The sequence below is a fragment of the Zeus faber genome, assembly GCF_960531495.2.
Source record: "Zeus faber genome assembly, chromosome: 6".
NCBI lineage: Eukaryota > Metazoa > Chordata > Actinopteri > Zeiformes > Zeidae > Zeus > Zeus faber.
Window position 1 is genome coordinate 34,290,447 of NC_137201.1, and position 17,842 is coordinate 34,308,288.

Here is a 17,842-nt window from a genome sequence, read left to right on the forward strand (position 1 = left end):
GTGTCAAAGTGCGGACAGAACTTCCCAGCTTCACACAGAAGAGACTCCACCCGCAGCATTTGTGTGTTTTATTCCTTCCGCTCCGGTTCAATAACTTAACAAGATTCATAAAAATACAATAATTACAGCAGCGATTCCAGTCATTCATTTCCAAACAGAGCTGAGCTGCATGTATCGGCTTCTGAGTTACGACCCTTGTGCCTCAGATAAGCACCGTAATGTTTCTCCTCCCAATAAAACCCTTATCTGGGCACAGAAACCAATTAGCTGTGGTGTGTGTGTGTGTGTGTGTGTGTGTGTGTGTGTGTGTGTGTGTGTGTGTGTGTGTGTGTGTGTGTGTGTGTGTGTATGTGTCTGTGGTGTGTGTGTGTGTGTGTGTGTGTCTGTGTTGTGTGTGTGTGTGTGTGTGTGTGTGTGTGGTGTGTGTGTGTGTGTGTCAGTCTGTTTGCTTCTTGTCAAGGTTGCCCAACTTTGTCTTCTACATTTCTACCAAATGTCTGTATTTACTGACGGGAAGTGTGTCGTTAAACAGGGTTCATTCTGGCATTACACAATGACATTCAAGGACTTTCACTATTTTAAGCACTATTTCTTCATTTTCAAAGACGATCTATCTATCTATCTATCTATCTATCTATCTATCTATCTATCTATCTATCTATCTATCTATCTATCTATCTATCTATCTATCTATCTATCTATCTGTCTGTCTATCTATCTATCTATCTATCTATCTATCATTGTCATCTTCTATTGTGGTATGATATCATGCTGGATTAAATGCACATTTCCCTCCATCATCTATGTCATTAAATTGTTTCTGGAAATGTTTTATTAGGATTTGAATAACAAAACCAGGGAGAATTATTACAGGTTTTCAATGATAGCAGTTTTTTTTTTCAAGGACTTTTCAAGCACTTCAGCAAAGCAAAAAAAGGAGCAATTTTCAAGGTATTCCAGTACTTACATTTCTGAGGATGAAATTCAAGCATCTCAAGGCCGTGGTAAGAATCCTTATATATGTATAAATTATCTAGTTTGTGGGGAGTGCAAAACTTGGTTACGCAAATATGACATTTATGTAAAACCTCGATGACAAAAAGTTCCAATCTCACAACAAAGATAAAATCCACTTGATTGCTGGCTGTGACTTTATGTATTCTGTGAAAAAAGAAAGTGCTGAAAATTTTACAACAAATTAAACCGTTTTCTTTTTGTTGCGGACCCCTGCAACTCCGTCCCCGACCCATAGGGGGCCATGAACCATGGTTTGGGAACCCCTGTTCTATTCTTCAGAAACCAGACGTTTGGATTCATCATGGTCATGATAAAAATATGATACCATTTTTTTTTACTGACTGTCCATAAATGGGGGCATGGGGGCAGTGGCTCAGGAGGAAGAGCGGGTCGACAGCAGGTGACAGCAAGACACTTGACCCCCTAACTGCTCCCAGGGCGTCGCTACATGCAGCCACTGCTCCCGGCTACGTCAGTTACTAGGATGTCAAATGCAGAGAAATGCATTTAGTTGCCTCAGTACTTATACTCTGTGCAATGACAATTAGTTGAATCTAATCTAATCTAATATAGAGAGCGTTGGAAGCCCTGGTGTACGTGTGTGTGTATGTGTACGTGTGTGTGTGTGTGTATGCGTGTGTGTATGTGTGCGTGTGTGTGTGAGATAAGTTTCCTGAGAATGAAAACATGAATTCCCGTCAGCTCACGTAACGACCCATAATCCTTTGCGCTCCCTCCTTGAGCCGCCCCCGGCCCTTCAGTTGGGGCGTGGAGGTTGCGCGCTTTTTCAAAAATGAAGCCGAGAGAAAAGAGCGTGGTCACAAAATAAACTGTCTGTTTGAGACCAGGCGTTTTGGTTCTGGCCTCTCTGCTCTACCCCGTCTCCTGAGCCTTGGCTTCGGGGTCCTGGGGGTCTGGGCCCTTGCGGGTCACCTTGGGGCTGGACGCCGACCTCCTGGCCGCCTGGGGGCTGGAGGAGGCGGGGCCCATCTTGCGGCCCAGCTGGGGGCTGGAAGAGCCGGATCCCAGCTTGCGGCCCAGCAGGGGGCTCCTGGAGCCCTTCCCTTTGGGGGGCTGCTGCAGACTGTCCATGGTCTTCAGGGGCCGCAGCCCCAGGAGCCCACAGTAGTAGTTACACTGGTGCTGGACCAGGAAGTGATCGAAGACCTTGGGAGACCCGCTCTCTGTCAGACCCTGGTACCTGCAGGACAGGAGAAGCAGTTGAATTATAATTATTTTAATAATAAAAAAGGAAAAAGCAAACAAATAAAATGAAGTGGAGTCCACCTCAATCACAACACCTAACTACTGCCTGTGTGTGGTGTGTCTACCTTCGTTGTTTTTATTGTATTTATTGTCTTTTTTTTATTGTATTTCACTAAACATGCTGTAGTGTATCGTATCATATCATAAATGATCATAATCGTGTAAAACAGATAAAAGACATAATAAAATCACAGAGATAACAGATTCAAGTGGAAAATAAAAACAGGCTCAGACACTTTGGACCTGGCGGGGCCTTCAGGAACAAACATGGCAGCAAATCATCTGAGTTTGAGACACCAACCCTTTGGATTTGCTCACAGCTCGGACGTTGGTGATCTTCCCCCCGACGCCTTTAAAAACACACAAACAGCCTCGTTAAAACAGCAGCCCTGGCACGCTGACCCCCAGCGCCAAAACACGAGCAGAAGGAAGGTTTTACACCACGATGCTTTAGCCGACTTCATTGATTATTATTTACTATTTGTTTTGATGTGATGTGTGATGTGCTTTGATGTGGCGACCCCTAAGGGAGCAGCCCAAAGAAGAAGAAGAAGAAGAAGAAGAAGTTTTAATGTGAGCTGCAATAACAGCAACCTCCCCCCATCGGTCTGTCTGTCTGTCTGTCTGTCTATCTGTCTGTCTATCTATATATTTGAACTCTTTACCCTCCATCTGTGTGACCAGCAGGTTTCCATGTGTCCACTGGTGGATCCAGTGCTGGAAGGTGCTGCTTTTCTGCTCCAGCTCGGTGCTGGTCCTGGAGACCATCTGGCCCGACGCGTCCACAGTGCAGTACCCGAGGACGCCGCTGCCGAGGTCGCTCTCCACAGTGGCGTAGGGCACCGAGTTGGCGGGCCGGTACATCAGGTACTGAGGGACGACTCTGCAGGAGGTCAGAGAAATCGACGTGTAGGTGAACTAGTTATTTTCCTCATCACTGAAAGGGCGTTGTCCATCAGAAGTTCAGGTTTGTGTCACTTACTCCAGAGAAACCCCAAAGTTGTCCACCACTCTGGCTTCAGCAGCAAAGATTTTACAGTATTCCCGAATCATGTTTTGGATTTTACATTCCTGGTGGAACACATGAGAATAGTCTGAGCAGTTAGATGTTTGAATCTTCAGGTCAGTACAGAGAGTCCAAAATGACAAAAAAACGAAAATAACACCACCCCCACTGGGAGTGAGCTCTGTTTGAAATGGTGTTGCGTTGTCCTTTAGTCAACAAACCCCTTCTCTCCATATGCAAATCCCTAAATGGTAGGATCTCTTGCTGAACCTTATAAGAGGCCACTGTGGACAATGATGTCAGAACTCCTCTGGCTCCCGCTGTGTCAGACACCTTCTCTCGAGCTCAATAAAGTTATTCTTACTTGTATTCTTCCCAAGATAAACCTGTGTCTTCTCGACTTAAAATCGACACCTGCATTTGTTCATTTCAACTGACATTTGACAAACGCTAAAGAATTTAGCCTGGGAACCAGACAAATCTGCGAGTTCATGTTTCAAAATTGGTCCGGTAGTAACAGGCGACCAAAAATATAAGTTTTCCAAATGTTGAAGTTGATCCGATGCCGTGAATACCCATGTATTGGTATCTTCAGGTGTTCAAGCCACGACTCGCCTGTTTGGTGATCTCCCGGTTCCTCTCGCTGAGGCTGTTCTCCTGCTTGGTTCCGTAGGCGATGGGGCTGCGGACCTTCACGATGCAGGTGCTTCCAGACTCGAACACGGGGTCCAGGCCGTAGATGGCCTTCACCCTGCTGGCCTTGTGGCTGCAGCCCTGGCCCACGCACACCTCTGTGGTTATGATGCGCCCGAAAAACTTCTCCGCCCAGCAGCCTGAGTCGGCCAGGCCTTTGGAGAACAGCAGCGGGGTCATCTCGATCTCCTCCCCGACTGGAAGAACCGAGGAAAGACGAGTGAAGATCTCCAACGAGTCACAACCACCTGAAGCTTGGCTGTGAATCACCATTTGCATTTAACAGAGTTGGAAAATCCAGGTTCAGAAAGTCAAAATTAACTCCGGGACTTTGAGTCAAGCTAATCGGGTTGCATCGATCCAGAAGTCCTGGATCAGTGCGTGGCTGGGGCAAAAACATGGAAACAGGACTTTTACTTTCTTGACCTGGAATTATTCCCCTCGGTCATTTAATAGATAATAATAATAATCCATCTGAAATACCTTCCAGATCGTCCTTCAGCAGGATCTCAGACAGAACTGCAAGACACAAAACACAACAAAATGGTCAGACACGAACATGTTGATTCCGCTTCCATGTCGTAACATCACCAAGGTTTTAATTCTCACTGTCTGTGCTGAGCAGGAAGTCCGTTGTGTCCGTCCCATACTCGTTCCTGATGGTGCAGCCGTACACGCCGCAGTCTTGGCCGGACGCCTGGACGATGACCAGCGCCACCTGGCTCTCGTCCCCCCCGCTGGGAAGCACAGAACAACACGTGAACGGGGAGAGGTCAACCAGGGACCGGACTGGAACCAGGGAGCCGTTCAGTCCTGCTCCAGCAGAGGTCGCTGTGGGAGCGGATGGAAGGGCGTGTGAAGGCGTCGGGGAATGTTCTGCTGACGCAGCAAGCAGCGGCTCATATATTTAGACTTTTAATGCCCCCTGTGATGGTGAAACAGCGGATCGGGTTCCGTGTCTGCGTCTGAGCGGGTCACAGTCACATGAGCCCGCTCTTGGCGTTTACTGTGGCCCACCTCAAACACAATGTGCCTCCGAGTGAGAGCAGGACACGTCCAGACACGCTCACGTCCTGTTTTCTGCCTCAAATGGAAAATCCAGACGTGAATCCAGATGTTTCGTGAATGGGTTAGGTTTCATTTCCAGGGATGGAAGACTGACTCAGAGTAACAAAATGACTATAGTAAAAGTGAAAGTACCACATTGACATTTGTACTTCAGTAAAAAGTGTTTAAGTAATACTGTACTAAACTCACTTTAAGTATTCAAAGTAAAATAACTTGTCAAGTCTAAATTACTTCTTGAAGTTCTATTAAAGTAACTATTTCTCTCCAGATGATGCTCATGCAGATCCTCATTGTAATTTACAATAAAGCATGGTGGTGTCATATAATTTACAAATATATACAAATAGAAATGTAAATCCAGATAAAAATTAAGTAAGTAGTAAAACATATTTGCTTTGAAATGTAATGGAGTAAAAGACTGAATATACTTAAATAAATACAGATAGTGTTTATTTCACAGCATAGAAAAATGTTTAAAATGTTTGGTGGCGATTGTGGAACCCGTGCAGCAGGAAATTCCAAACTGGTTGCCTGGTGTCAGTGGGACTTTACCACTTCAAATAAAGGAGATGACCTACCTTTTTGTCACCTCCACTATCTCCTCGTCGTCCCGGAACCACTTGACGGTGGAGTGGCTAAGGACGTTGAAGAACTGGCACCAGAGCTTCAGGTGTCCGGTGGCGTCTGGGAAGGGCTCGCCCCTGATCTTCCGGATGACCTGCGGAGCTGGAGGCACGGAGACGAGGTAAACACACTGCACTGGAAAGTAGAGACGCTCCAACCTCCCAGTCTGACACATCTCCACCTGTTACTACATAGTAATAATAATAATCATAATTGTCATAATAATCTTCTCAAATATAGAGATGTGTTTCAAGAAGCCACATTACAAAGTGCTTCACAGAGATAAAGTCATAAGAAATGGTGATGAGAGTAAACAATGTGATTTAATTTGAAGAACGATCTTATATAAATAACTCTACAACCTAAAATGTCCTTCAGCTGAACTCATACGTCCAGAGGAAGTTCATCCTTTACTTTTTTTTATCCTCATCACACCTTTTATCTCTGTCCTTTGTTCTAAATTTTTTTTAATGAATATGATATAGCATTTTCACACACTTCCTTTTAATATCTCCTCAAATGTGCTTTCACCAAAACGTTTATCCAGATTTTAGTTGACTTCACGTTACCTTTGAATGGATCCAAGTTGTCCTTCTCCTTTTCCTCCGTCCTGGCTCCGGCTGGTTCGTCCTTCCGTATTTCCTCCATGGCCTTGGGGACGTCCGGCGGCGCCTTGCGGCGGCTGACCAGCGGGGAGCGTCTCTCCATGGGGGGGGTGTTCTGCCCGGTGCCCTGCAGCAGGGCCCTGCGGGCCTGGCCAGGCGACATGTATGGGCTCTCCCTCTTGCCCTGGGGGTCCAGGACCCCGGCTCCCTCCCCGTCCTCCCCTTTGGCTTTCGTCATGAAGATCTTGCGTCGCGCGCCGGACGCCAACTCCTCGGGGGTTGCGGATCGGATGAGCGTCAGACTGTCCCGTCGCTTCAGGCGGGGGCTGCTCTCGCAGGACAGCGAGGAGGTTGGCGTGGAGCCGCCGCTCAGCTCCTCCCCCGCTCGCTCGCCTGGAGTGTCGCCCGCGGTGGTCTGGGCGTCGGGGCCCGGGGCGGTCCTGGAGAGGAACCTGCGGAGGCTGGAGGGGCTGAGAGGAGGAAGCGTAGACGGCCTTACCTCTAGCCACTCAGCAGAGGGTCTGTCCGGGTAGAGCTCCTCCACAGGGGGGTCAGCCGGCAGGGGTTTGACGTTGCAGGTTTCGGGGACAGAAACGTCAGAAACATCTGGCGTTTCACCGGAGGAGATCACACGGGAGGTCACATGTGTGTGCGTTAGAGCGCTCAATACAGAAGAGGTGTTCGCTAAAGTACACAGTGTTGCTGCTTCTGGGTTGTGTTTACCACGCTGGGTTTTATCAAGTTCAACTGTCTTATCACTTAGAAGAACAGTTTTGTCCAAAACAGCCGCAAGCAGTGACTCCGTCTCCGTGTAGTGTTTTGGAGACGGCAGGTGGCTCTCAGGAGGGCAGTCGTTGCAGCTGATGGATATCGGTGGCACGACCGGCAGGGGCTCTGTGGGAGCCTCATCGGGTTGCCAGGTTTGTAGGGGGGAGACCGGCATAGGTACACAAACCTCCTCCTCGTCCATACACGACACACTTATAACAGGAATTGACTCAAAGTCTACCTGGAGAACTGGTTCTGTCTTTTGCATTTCTGTTTTGCCCTCATGTTGCGCAACTTCCTGCACATTGTGTGCGAGTGGGAGGTTTTCATCAGCCTGCACGTTGCTCTGCATGGACGGTGAGCCCCCAGCCACGCGCTGATCTGGGAGAGGGACTTCCACCGCACAAGCAGCAATATCTATAGAAGTTGGAGGCTCTGATTTTGGGTCGCTGAGTGTCAAAGTCCTCACAGGCAGATCTGATTCTCTGCTGTCAGCTTCCTCCACTGGTTCTCCACTGTTTGCCGTCATGAAGTGGTCATTCAGCAGGATCAGTGGAATATCTGCTCTAGTATCAGGGGCGTCTTTCTCTATGAACCCGCTCACGTGTCTGTCTGTACCGATTGGCTTTGAGGCCACTTGTTGTTGTTCCTCAGATGGTAGGACAACGACCCGCTCGCTCTGTTCCTCTAAACGCTTCAATTCACTGTTCAATTCATCTGATTCTGCGACTTCCACAAGACTCTCTCCTTCTTTCCCACTTCCTCTCTGAGCAGTGAGGCTCTGCACCTCGCGCCTCTGCTGCTCCTGCTCTTCTGTTTTCACGTTGAGTGATGCTTTCACTTTGTCGTCCTTCTCACCTTCATCCTTGTTTTGTTTCGGAGTTATATTTGAACTTTGATCTGCCCTGAGATCTGCGCGCTGCACACTTTCCACCGCAGTAGTAACGCTTTCTTGTTGAATTTCTAGGTCACAGTTCTCAGAACGCTCCACAGATACAGTAGCAGGAAACTCTCTGTTGGTTTCCTGAGCCGGCGCAGTGTTGTCCACTTCTTTCAAACGAGCGCTCTCTGCGTCGTCAGATTCCATTTCACTTTCCTCTTTCAGGGGAGTTACAGGAGTCTGATTTGTTTGTGTTGAATCACAAACATCTATCTGTTCTTCTGCTGAAGGCGTGCTCCACATGGCATTGTCCTCACACGGCTCCTCCGCCTTCTCCTCAAACTTCCCCTGCCTCCCCAAATCAGAGGCAGAATTATTCTCTTGCACCTTGTGTTCATATCTTTCTCCAGAGATGTCAACGTGCAGCGCCTTATCGTGCAAGGTTTCATGGGGAAGTTCACCAAGGCCTCGGCTGTTTGTTTCTGAGATAGTACGAACAAAAGATCTGCTTTCCCCTGAACTGAAACCAGAAGCAGCGGAGGAGGCATCCTTGTGGGCAGCTTGGCTTTGTGGTGGTCCGGCTGGAGGTGAAGTCTGGGCCTCAGCTCCTGAAACTGGCAAACTGACGGCTGGCTCCTGCTGGGTGGAAGGAACGCTGTGGGTCTGAAGGTCCTCCTCTTCATCCTGAGAGTAAAAAACAAATGAAAGGCTTCAGTTCTTAATGGCGTTAGAAACTACATTATGTAGGCTATTCAACATTTCAGTCCATCAAATTCTAGGGAGAAGGGTGCAACATATCGATATGTTTTTAGACCCAGCAGCATGGACAAACTAATAACCTGTCAGAGTTCTTAGATTAGAGTATTCTTATGGTTCAAGGTTCAACGGCTTAGCACGCCAACCGTTTAAAATGTTGACTCTGTGACGCCTACAGTGAAGAATTTGAATTTTTCCACAAATTTCCACAAATCCACAATTTCCACAATTAGACAAATCAATGCCAAGGAAAGAAACTGCAATGACAAATCAGAGAGAGAGGGAGAGAAACAAGTAAGAAAGTTGGCAGAGAAACATGGATCTGACGCTGTAGTTGTAATTTATGACCTGTCACTTTTATTTTAGGACCTGCCCTCCATGTTGCACAGAACTTGCGGTTTACACACGTCAATTTTTCCAAATTTACAGCGTCAGATATTTTCCGAGTTCCTCACTCCCCTATTCAGGGCATTGACATTTTTACTTTTTCTTTTGTAAAGCAGAACCTTGAACCTTAGAATGAACAGGCTGTTAGCAGTACTTAATTTCCCCATTTTGTAAAGGGAATTTCCCACCTGGTCACATGACTTCTTGCCATTCAAACAGCAAATTATAAACTCACTCCACATTCATGATTCACATTCAAACTCACTCGCACACTGAGGAAGTGATCCTCTCACTGAGGAAAGTCAGGTTATTCATATTTCTGAGCGTACATGAAGCACACACAGCACTTGCGATAAACTCTTCTCCTTTCATTCAGACACAGATGGAGAGATCACAAGTCTCTCTGCCTTTTGCGGAGAGGCTTGTTCAGCTTCTTGTTCAGCTCCATAAACGCTGCTTGTGAAAAAGCAGCTTTTGACATGCGGCCTCCTGACGGCCCGGTTGGGCAGAAGCCGCCACGAGAAATAAAGAAGTAGCCGCGCTGAGCGGAAGGGAGGCGGTGTCGCGTTCCGTCTAAAAATGGAGCTCGGGGCCACGACAACACCACCTTGTTCTGCCGGCCAAGCTCTGCTTGACGTCACTGGGAGCGAATGGGAGGAAGACATCCCAGACATGATGGGTTCAGGTGCAGGACGAAGAAAAGAAAGTAATGAAAGGAGGAAAGATCATCAGACACTGGATTAGCGGGAGACTTTCATTTGTTCAAACTGTCGTTTTCTGTGTTTTCTCAACTCAAAATTTAGAAATGAAGAATACGTGCTTTGACGTTGATGGAGAAGGACTTTCTGAATGAGAAGTGCAGCAGCCGAGGTGGAAAGGTTTTAGTTCCACATTATGGAGAAGGTTCTCCACAAAGCGTGTGCTTTGCAGGTGTCTGAGTAAAACAAAGAAACAAAGCTATTTTTCCATGTGTCCCTTTTTCTGGGGAGCACGATGTTGCAAAAGTAAACTCTATTAGTATTTCATGATATTCAAGTAGTAGAAAAATGCCCTGAATAAAGGAATGATTTCCCAGGGAGGTTCACACGATCTTTCAGTCACGGGAGCCGCTGATGAACAGATCCATAATAAAAATTCCACTCACCTTCACATGATGAAATCTACCACAACCCACACCAATGACAAGGACAAAAACGAAAGAATGACATGAGGCAGGGCCGGGCCTCGAGCGTACGCTGTTCAGCACCTTGTGAAGGAGAATAATTTGGGCATTTTGTACATCATGTGACAACCCAGATTTCTGTCTTTTCCGAGTGCAGAGGGAACGCCTCCCTCCACTCCAGATGAGAGAAGAGGTTATTTTAAGACGTGGGAGTAGTAAGGAATGTTTTCAATGTGAAGAGTCCTCCTCCCACACCCAGAGCTCCACTGCTCTATATCTAGAGCGCCCGGCCCTCGGACCATCACCTCAGCTCTAAACATTACCTCAGTCACACTGGTCACCTTCAGCATTGAGGATTTTGGATGTGTATATACGGTAAGAGTTTGGATGTTGGAAATGTCCCCCACCTCCATTTGTAAGAAGTACAGGTTCCACCCTTACTGTTTATATCCTGGTTTCCCCCTCTGTGGCTTCTGGGGTATTAATCTGGACTCAAACCACTCCTCCATGTCCAGGCGCTCTATCTTATCTATCTCTGATATAGGATATAAGATATCGGATATCAGCTGATATATCTAGGTAGGAGGAGGAAACACGACTGCATGTTCTGACTGTCCTACGATTAATCAGTAACATATCTCTCAATCTTTACCTATAGGCCTTGAGTATAGGGTTGGACCATAATGACGAAATTCAGTATCGATCGTTTTCCCATATTTTGGCGATTACTAAAATTTGCTTTTGGAAGATATTTACACACAACAAATATTTGAGAATCAATCATTAGTAATGTGGCTTTCATGACCAATGATTAGAACAGACTGCACAGACTGAACAGACTGAACAGACTGAACAGACTGCACAATAAAGTAATACAGTTTAAAAAACAGTATTACTTTATTGTGATGCTCCTTAAAAATAACATTTAACAATATCACCATTGTGGTTTGGGAATGGTGTGGTTTAAGCAGCCACACCTGTCTGGGTCTAGGTCATTGGGCCCAGGATAAGGGTGTCTGTACACCTGTTGCCCGTCAGAGCAATCAAGGAGCAACAGGTAAAACCCCCATCCCCACAACCACAGGCGAGGAGCCCTGTCATGACATGTGTCCATCTGCTCCTGGGCTTGTTCCTTCTAGCGTACTCTCTACAAAAAAAAATGGTACTTTTTAACGCCATTACCTGCGTCTTTTGTCGGAGGGCCCTGGAAGCAGCACTCGGGTGGTGTGTGGCAGGCAGAGCTGCCACAACCACATTACAATATCTAGTCTCACATCCCGATATGGATCAATGTACCGCCCAGCCCTACTCTGTATCTCTTTCATTCTTCAGGTCTATCGAGGAAAAAACATGTTTTGCTGCTGTCTTACGCAACATGAGTCTACAAATAACTTTAGAGTAATTGCCTGCTGCTACACACACACACACACACACACACACACACACACTAACAGGATGATCACTACCAGGTATCTCACCTTGGTGAGGACTTGAGGCCAGGACATGGACGTTGCTTCACCCAGATCGCTGCTGTGGACGTCCATAGAAACCTCCATAGAAACTTCCGTGGAAAGCTCCGTGGAAAGCTCCATGGCCTCTTCAGCTCCTGGCTCAGAGGAGCTTCCCGCACACTCCAGTTGTTCTCCTGGAACATCTTGTGTTTGTAAAAGACCAACTTCACCCTTGTGTTCCTGAGGCGTAAACTGCTCCAACGACACAGGTGGTTGGGGTGCAGCCACCGCCTCTACAGGCACCTCTACCTTCTCCAACTGCAAGCGCTCACGTTCTCCTGAGTAACGCTGTGTTTGAAGCTGTGGTCGACGTGGGGGCGGTGTTGGTCCTGGAGAAGGAGTACTTGGTTCAGAAACATCTCTGTATTCCTTCTCTTTGTGCTCGTGAGGATCCTTCCGGCTTTTACCAAAGAAGAAGTCTTTGACGGAGTGCAGCACGGAGGAGATGGAGGCCTGGATGTGGTGATGCTCGTGGTCTTTATGTCCCTTGCTGTGACTCTTTGTGTCCGAGACGTGTTTGGCGTGACCCGTGTTCTCAGGCAACTCTGATTGTCTCCCCCTCTCAATGGCTAACTGTTCCACCCTCTGTTTCTCTCGTTCACATGCTTCTGCCAGCTGCTTTTCTTTTTCCTTTGCCTCTTCACATTCTCCCTCTTTTGTCATTTCTACATCTTTAACGACCTCCGGTCCTGATGTGTCCTTCTCCGCTGCCCTCTCCTCCCGGGCCGAGCTCTGCTTCTCCTCAGCAGCCTGAGAGCTGAGAGTCTCTGCCAGAAACTGAGCCAAACCCATCCCTCCATCATAGGAGTTTTCACCTCCGTTCCCCATCAAGTGGCCTCGGCTGCCAGTGGAGCTCCTGCTCCCGCTAACTCCGTCCAGATCGCTTGAGATCTTTATTTTCTTTGTGGCCAAGCACCCCTCAGGTAAAATTCTGGCGGTCTCCACTGTTTCCACGCCGTTTTCGGGAGCCTCTTCCTTCACGTCAGCGACGACTCTGTTGGGTTCTGAAGCAGTCCCCTGGAGCTTCTCCGTGGATTCAGGGTTCTCCTGCAGCGGTCTAGGGTTCTCCTGTGGAGGGACCAGGCGCTTCCTCTGAGGGCGTTGGGGGCTGTTCTCTGGCTGCTGCTGCTGCTGGATGTTCTCCTTACCCTTCTTCCTGCTCTCCTCCATCTCCCTCCTCTTGTTCTCTGCCTTCTGCTTGAGTTTAGCAAAGAACCTCTGATGGATCTTGTACTCGTTCATGGTGCCCACCTCCAGAACCCCCGAGCAGGAGACGATGCCCTTAGTGTTGCTGGCTGAAGCCTGGTAGATGGCAGCATCATCCAGTGTGCAGCTTAAAGAATAGATGGAATTTTAAAAAAAGACTGATTAATGTAATTTTAATGATGAATATAATACGTTCAACCTGGCAAACGTCAAATGTTACATTTTAGAATTATTTTATGAGCTGAAAACCGTCATCTTACATACTTGAAAATATGGAGGCTGTGCGTTTTTCCATTCCGCCGAATTTCATATTTTGGGAGTCCACAGTAGCGGTCCATCTCCATATCGTCTTTGTACCACGTCAGTTCTGGTTCTGGGTAGCCTGTGTCGATATGGATAAATGATTACATAACAAAAGGTTAAATGATTATGATGATTAAACTAAATGACATCATAACAACTGCATGCTTCCTTGAAATAAACGTCACACTTCTAGAGCCAAAACAAAGCGTTTTTTGAAACTCGCCTTTTATGCACGACTGTATGAAAAATCCAAAATAACTAAAACACAAAAGCAGCATGAAAGGATATAGGGCCGTGAATCAGATCTGCATTGTGTAAGACTCAGGATCTGCTGTCACTGAGGCGGAGGAACCAAACCAAAATGACGCAAGATCCTGAAACATTTTCATGGAAACAGCGGACGTCAACACACTTCAAAGCCTGGAATCAACCTTCTCTTTGGCTGTTATGACCAGCCTCAGATGAAGCACCCTGAGTCACAGCGTGCGCAGGAAGCGTTCCACCCATGCAGCTTATTGCTAATTACAGGTTGCGTGTGGTTTTTGGAGTGTGACCCCACCTGACACCACGCAGCTGAACTTCACGTTGCAGTTTTCTGAAACGGCCTTTGACTTCAACGTGGTCTCGTAAGACGGCTGGATGTCCTCCGTCAGCTGCGCCATCACACTGCATAGTGTGCTCCTGAGAAGAAGAACCAAATAACATGTATTTTGGCCATTTATGTTCCGATAGTGTATATTCTCAAAGTGGGAGGACATTCTGTAAAATTCAGCATCATTTAACGACCTCTTTGCTGCTGTAATCGAAGTTCAATTGGAGTTCGATTACTTCCTCGTTTCAACAGCAGGAAAATGTCAAACAAACCAAGGAAGACGATCCGACGCCGTAGTAAATATTGGTCAGTAGAGATAAACAGCATGTGACAGTAGAACTTACATCACTGTTAAATGGTGTGTAGTGGTCATTCTCGGGGTAAACCAGGAAGTGTTGTTAAGATGTTAGTGAGGAGGAATGTTTGAAAAGTGTGGATTACCTCGTCGGCCTGTAGTGAGAATACCTTGAATAGCTATTCAAAGAGAAGGCAAAGGGGAACTCATCAGTAACGTCAATTACCTTTTAGAGAAGTGCTTACAAGGAACCCAGTTTTTCAAATTAAATAAAGATTCGGAGGATGTTTCCCTCAAAAAATTATTAAAAAAAAACAAAAAACACCCCTGTAACCTGTGTTTATTTGGTCAAATGCTTTCATTTTGTTTAAAGGGCACATGGATGATGTGCCACGGAACCATCAAAAGATAAAAAACCCACAAATATTTTCAAAAAAGAGCCTTCATTCTATTGAGCGATGAAAAGGAAGGGTTGAATGAAGGGTTCTGTTCTGGAACCGATAAAGCCTTTGTTTTGTTCTGTTTATTCAGACACTTTTTTACAGTGAAAAGAAGGAAAACACACAGTAACCTTCATCTTAATGTGGTTTTGCGTGCACATTAACTTAAATAAACGGTTTGCTGTTTTCAAACCCGTTGCCTTAAATTAAAATGTTGTTTCCCATCATTTATAACAGTTGATACACATTCTGCTGAACGCGTTGCTGCTAAGGCGTGTCCCGCTCTGCTGCAGCTCCTCTGGGCTTCCATGCAGTCCAGTGGAGCAAACCTTTACTACTTTTAGAAAACAGGAAACACATTACAGTCCCACAGTCTGTGTGGTTGGGTTGTTGACTGTTTTCTGCGACAGTAAGAGACGGTTGCATGGCTTCCTAGTGGAAAGCTGGATGTACCGCAGCAATTACTAAAAGCAATTGAAATAAAATGTGATATTTACTGTTATTAAAAAAAGGGGTTGTGTGATAAATGAGGGCAACCAACATTTTAATGGGACCCGGGTTGAAAAATGCCAAAACTATCCTTTAAAAAGAAAGGCCGGTTGACCTTTAAGGTCCTCCAACTTGTTCCTAAACACCAGATTTCCACCATCAAAATGAATCCGATGACTCGGAGTTGGATGTCTGTGGACTTTGCATTACTGCTGCAATAAGAGGTTCGTACCTGTTTTCAGGCCGGACGTTGGACAGATAAGGGTTGCGGCTCTCTGAGCGGCTGTTGGACGAGCCGTTCTCCTCCTCGCCGCCGGTCTTTCCGTTACCGGAAAAGGAACGTGTCATGGGCCTTCTGGAAGTCATTGTCCACTGAAGAGCCTCTCCAAAAAACTTGACGTCACTTCAGAAAATTGTTTAACACAATGTCACAAAATATATCTCAAAGACGACGGCTCCTGGTTTAAAAATCCTCCAGTGAACAGCTTGAGGTTTGAAGCTCCTTTAGGGTCGAGGTGTGTTATCCATTTGAAAGCAGCTGGAACGAAGGGAGAAATGGTGAAAGGGAAGCCCACCTTTCATTCTGGAGAGACTGACAACACATTTAGGACACTCAGGACAAAGTCAGACGCAGGTTCCAGAGTTACTGGCCTGGTCGGGGCAGGTTCTAAATAGATATCAGCCTACTGGTCAAACACAAGCCGAGGACGACCGTTTCTTTTTTATCTTACAGCAGTTTTTGGTCCAACATGAAGCTTTCTAAATGTTCTTACCATTGAGATGTGCTGCGCGTGTTCCTCTGAGAGCCACTGGGCTGCAGTCAATCAGACACTTGCATGTGTTGCCAGCAGCACTATTTATAGGAGGCCTACAAATAGGAGCAAGTACATCACACTTTCCCAAAAGCAGCTTTTGAGATTTGAAAATTTCTCATGGATTTAATATAGGCCTGGTCTTACTAAAGTAATAAACTTGTGTGTAAAAGTGTAAAACAATATATAAATATTTCAATTATTCCACTATCCACGTGTAAAAATCCCATTACTGTGCTAACATCTAAAGCAGATGAATATGGTCAGACGTTGCAGTGGTCACCTCACGCATGGAGGCTCATGTGTTGTTTTGTTGAGGGTAATGGAGGAGGCTCAACCCCCTGTGGTTCTGTGACCCCACGTCGCTATTGCAACACATGGTCCCACTCACCAACCAGTTGGGATTCAAACCTGTTTACAAACACTCACACCAGACACTGAAAAGATGCTTCAAGACGTGAAGCCATGTTGGAAATACATCACACACGAAACAACAATCATAATACATCACACACACAACAACAATCATAATACATCACACACACAACAACAATCATAATACATCACATACACAACAACAATCATAATACATCACACACACAACAACAATCATAATACATCACACACACAACAACAATCATAATACATCACACACACAACAGCAATCATAATACATCACATACACAACAACAATAATAATACATCACACACACAACAACAATCATAATACATCACACACACAACAACAATAATAATACATCACACACACAACAACAATCATAATACATCACACACACAACAACAATCATAATACATCACATACACAACAACAATAATAATACATCACACACACAACAACAATAATAATACATCACACACACAACAACAATCATAATACATCACACACACAACAACAATCATAATACATCACACACACAACAACAATAATAATACATCACACACACAACAACAATCATAATACATCACACACACAACAACAACAATCATAATACATCACATACACAACAACAATAATAATACATCACACACACAACAACAATAATAATACATCACACACACAACAACAATAATAATACATCACACATACAACAACAATAATAATACATCACACACACAACAACAATAATAATACATCACATACACAACAACAATCATAATACATCACATACACAACAACAATAATAATACATCACATACACAACAACAATAATAATACATCACACACACAACAACAATAATAATACATCACACACACAACAACAATAATAAAACATCACACACACAACAACAATAATAATACATCACATACACAACAACAATAATAATACATCACATACACAACAACAATAATAATACATCACATACACAACAACAATAATAATACATCACACACACAACAACAATAATAATACATCACATACACAACAACAATCATAATACATCACATACACAACAACAATAATAATACATCACATACACAACAACAATAATAATACATCACACACACAACAACAATAATAATACATCACACACACAACAACAATAATAATACATCACACACACAACAACAATAATAATACATCACATACACAACAACAATAATAATACATCACATACACAACAACAATCATAATAATGTTCAGCACATACTGCACCTCTGCTACAGACAGACAGACAGAAAGACAGATAGATAGATAGACAGGTAGATAGATAGATAGATAGATAGACATGTAGATAGATAGACAGGTAGATAGACAGACATGTAGATAGATAGACATGTAGATAGATAGACAGGTAGATAGATAGACAGGTAGATAGATAGACAGGTAGACAGACAGACAGGTAGATAGATAGACATGTAGATAGATAGACAGTTAGATAGATAGACAGGTAGATAGCCAGACAGGTAGACAGACAGACAGGTAGATAGACAGACATGTA

The 17,842-nt window shown here is 45.2% G+C and overlaps 1 protein-coding gene across 3 annotated transcripts; it reads right to left on the reverse strand.

The window, feature by feature from the left end:
* Nucleotides 1-53: 53 nt before the first annotated feature.
* On the reverse strand, nucleotides 54-15,870 carry alpk3a (alpha-kinase 3a). 3 transcript variants are annotated; one of them, XM_080002463.1, is made up of 15 exons: nucleotides 15,842-15,870; nucleotides 15,301-15,606; nucleotides 14,286-14,318; nucleotides 13,812-13,933; nucleotides 13,214-13,331; nucleotides 11,711-13,076; nucleotides 6,244-8,611; nucleotides 5,629-5,776; nucleotides 4,592-4,719; nucleotides 4,466-4,501; nucleotides 3,905-4,179; nucleotides 3,266-3,354; nucleotides 2,949-3,166; nucleotides 2,585-2,633; nucleotides 54-2,218 (listed from the first exon to the last, which is right to left on the reverse strand). In XM_080002463.1, exons 2-15 carry the CDS (start codon nucleotides 15,432-15,434, stop codon nucleotides 1,891-1,893), a joined length of 5,412 nt encoding a protein of 1,803 aa, XP_079858589.1. In that variant the 5' UTR covers nucleotides 15,435-15,606; nucleotides 15,842-15,870; the 3' UTR covers nucleotides 54-1,890. The 3 variants fall into 3 exon arrangements, with proteins under 3 accessions (XP_079858589.1, XP_079858590.1, XP_079858591.1); XM_080002464.1 differs by lacking the exon at nucleotides 14,286-14,318; XM_080002465.1 differs by lacking the exons at nucleotides 54-2,218; nucleotides 2,585-2,633; nucleotides 2,949-3,166; nucleotides 3,266-3,354; nucleotides 3,905-4,179 and adding an exon at nucleotides 4,270-4,367.
* Between the last annotated feature and the right edge of the window lie 1,972 nt (nucleotides 15,871-17,842).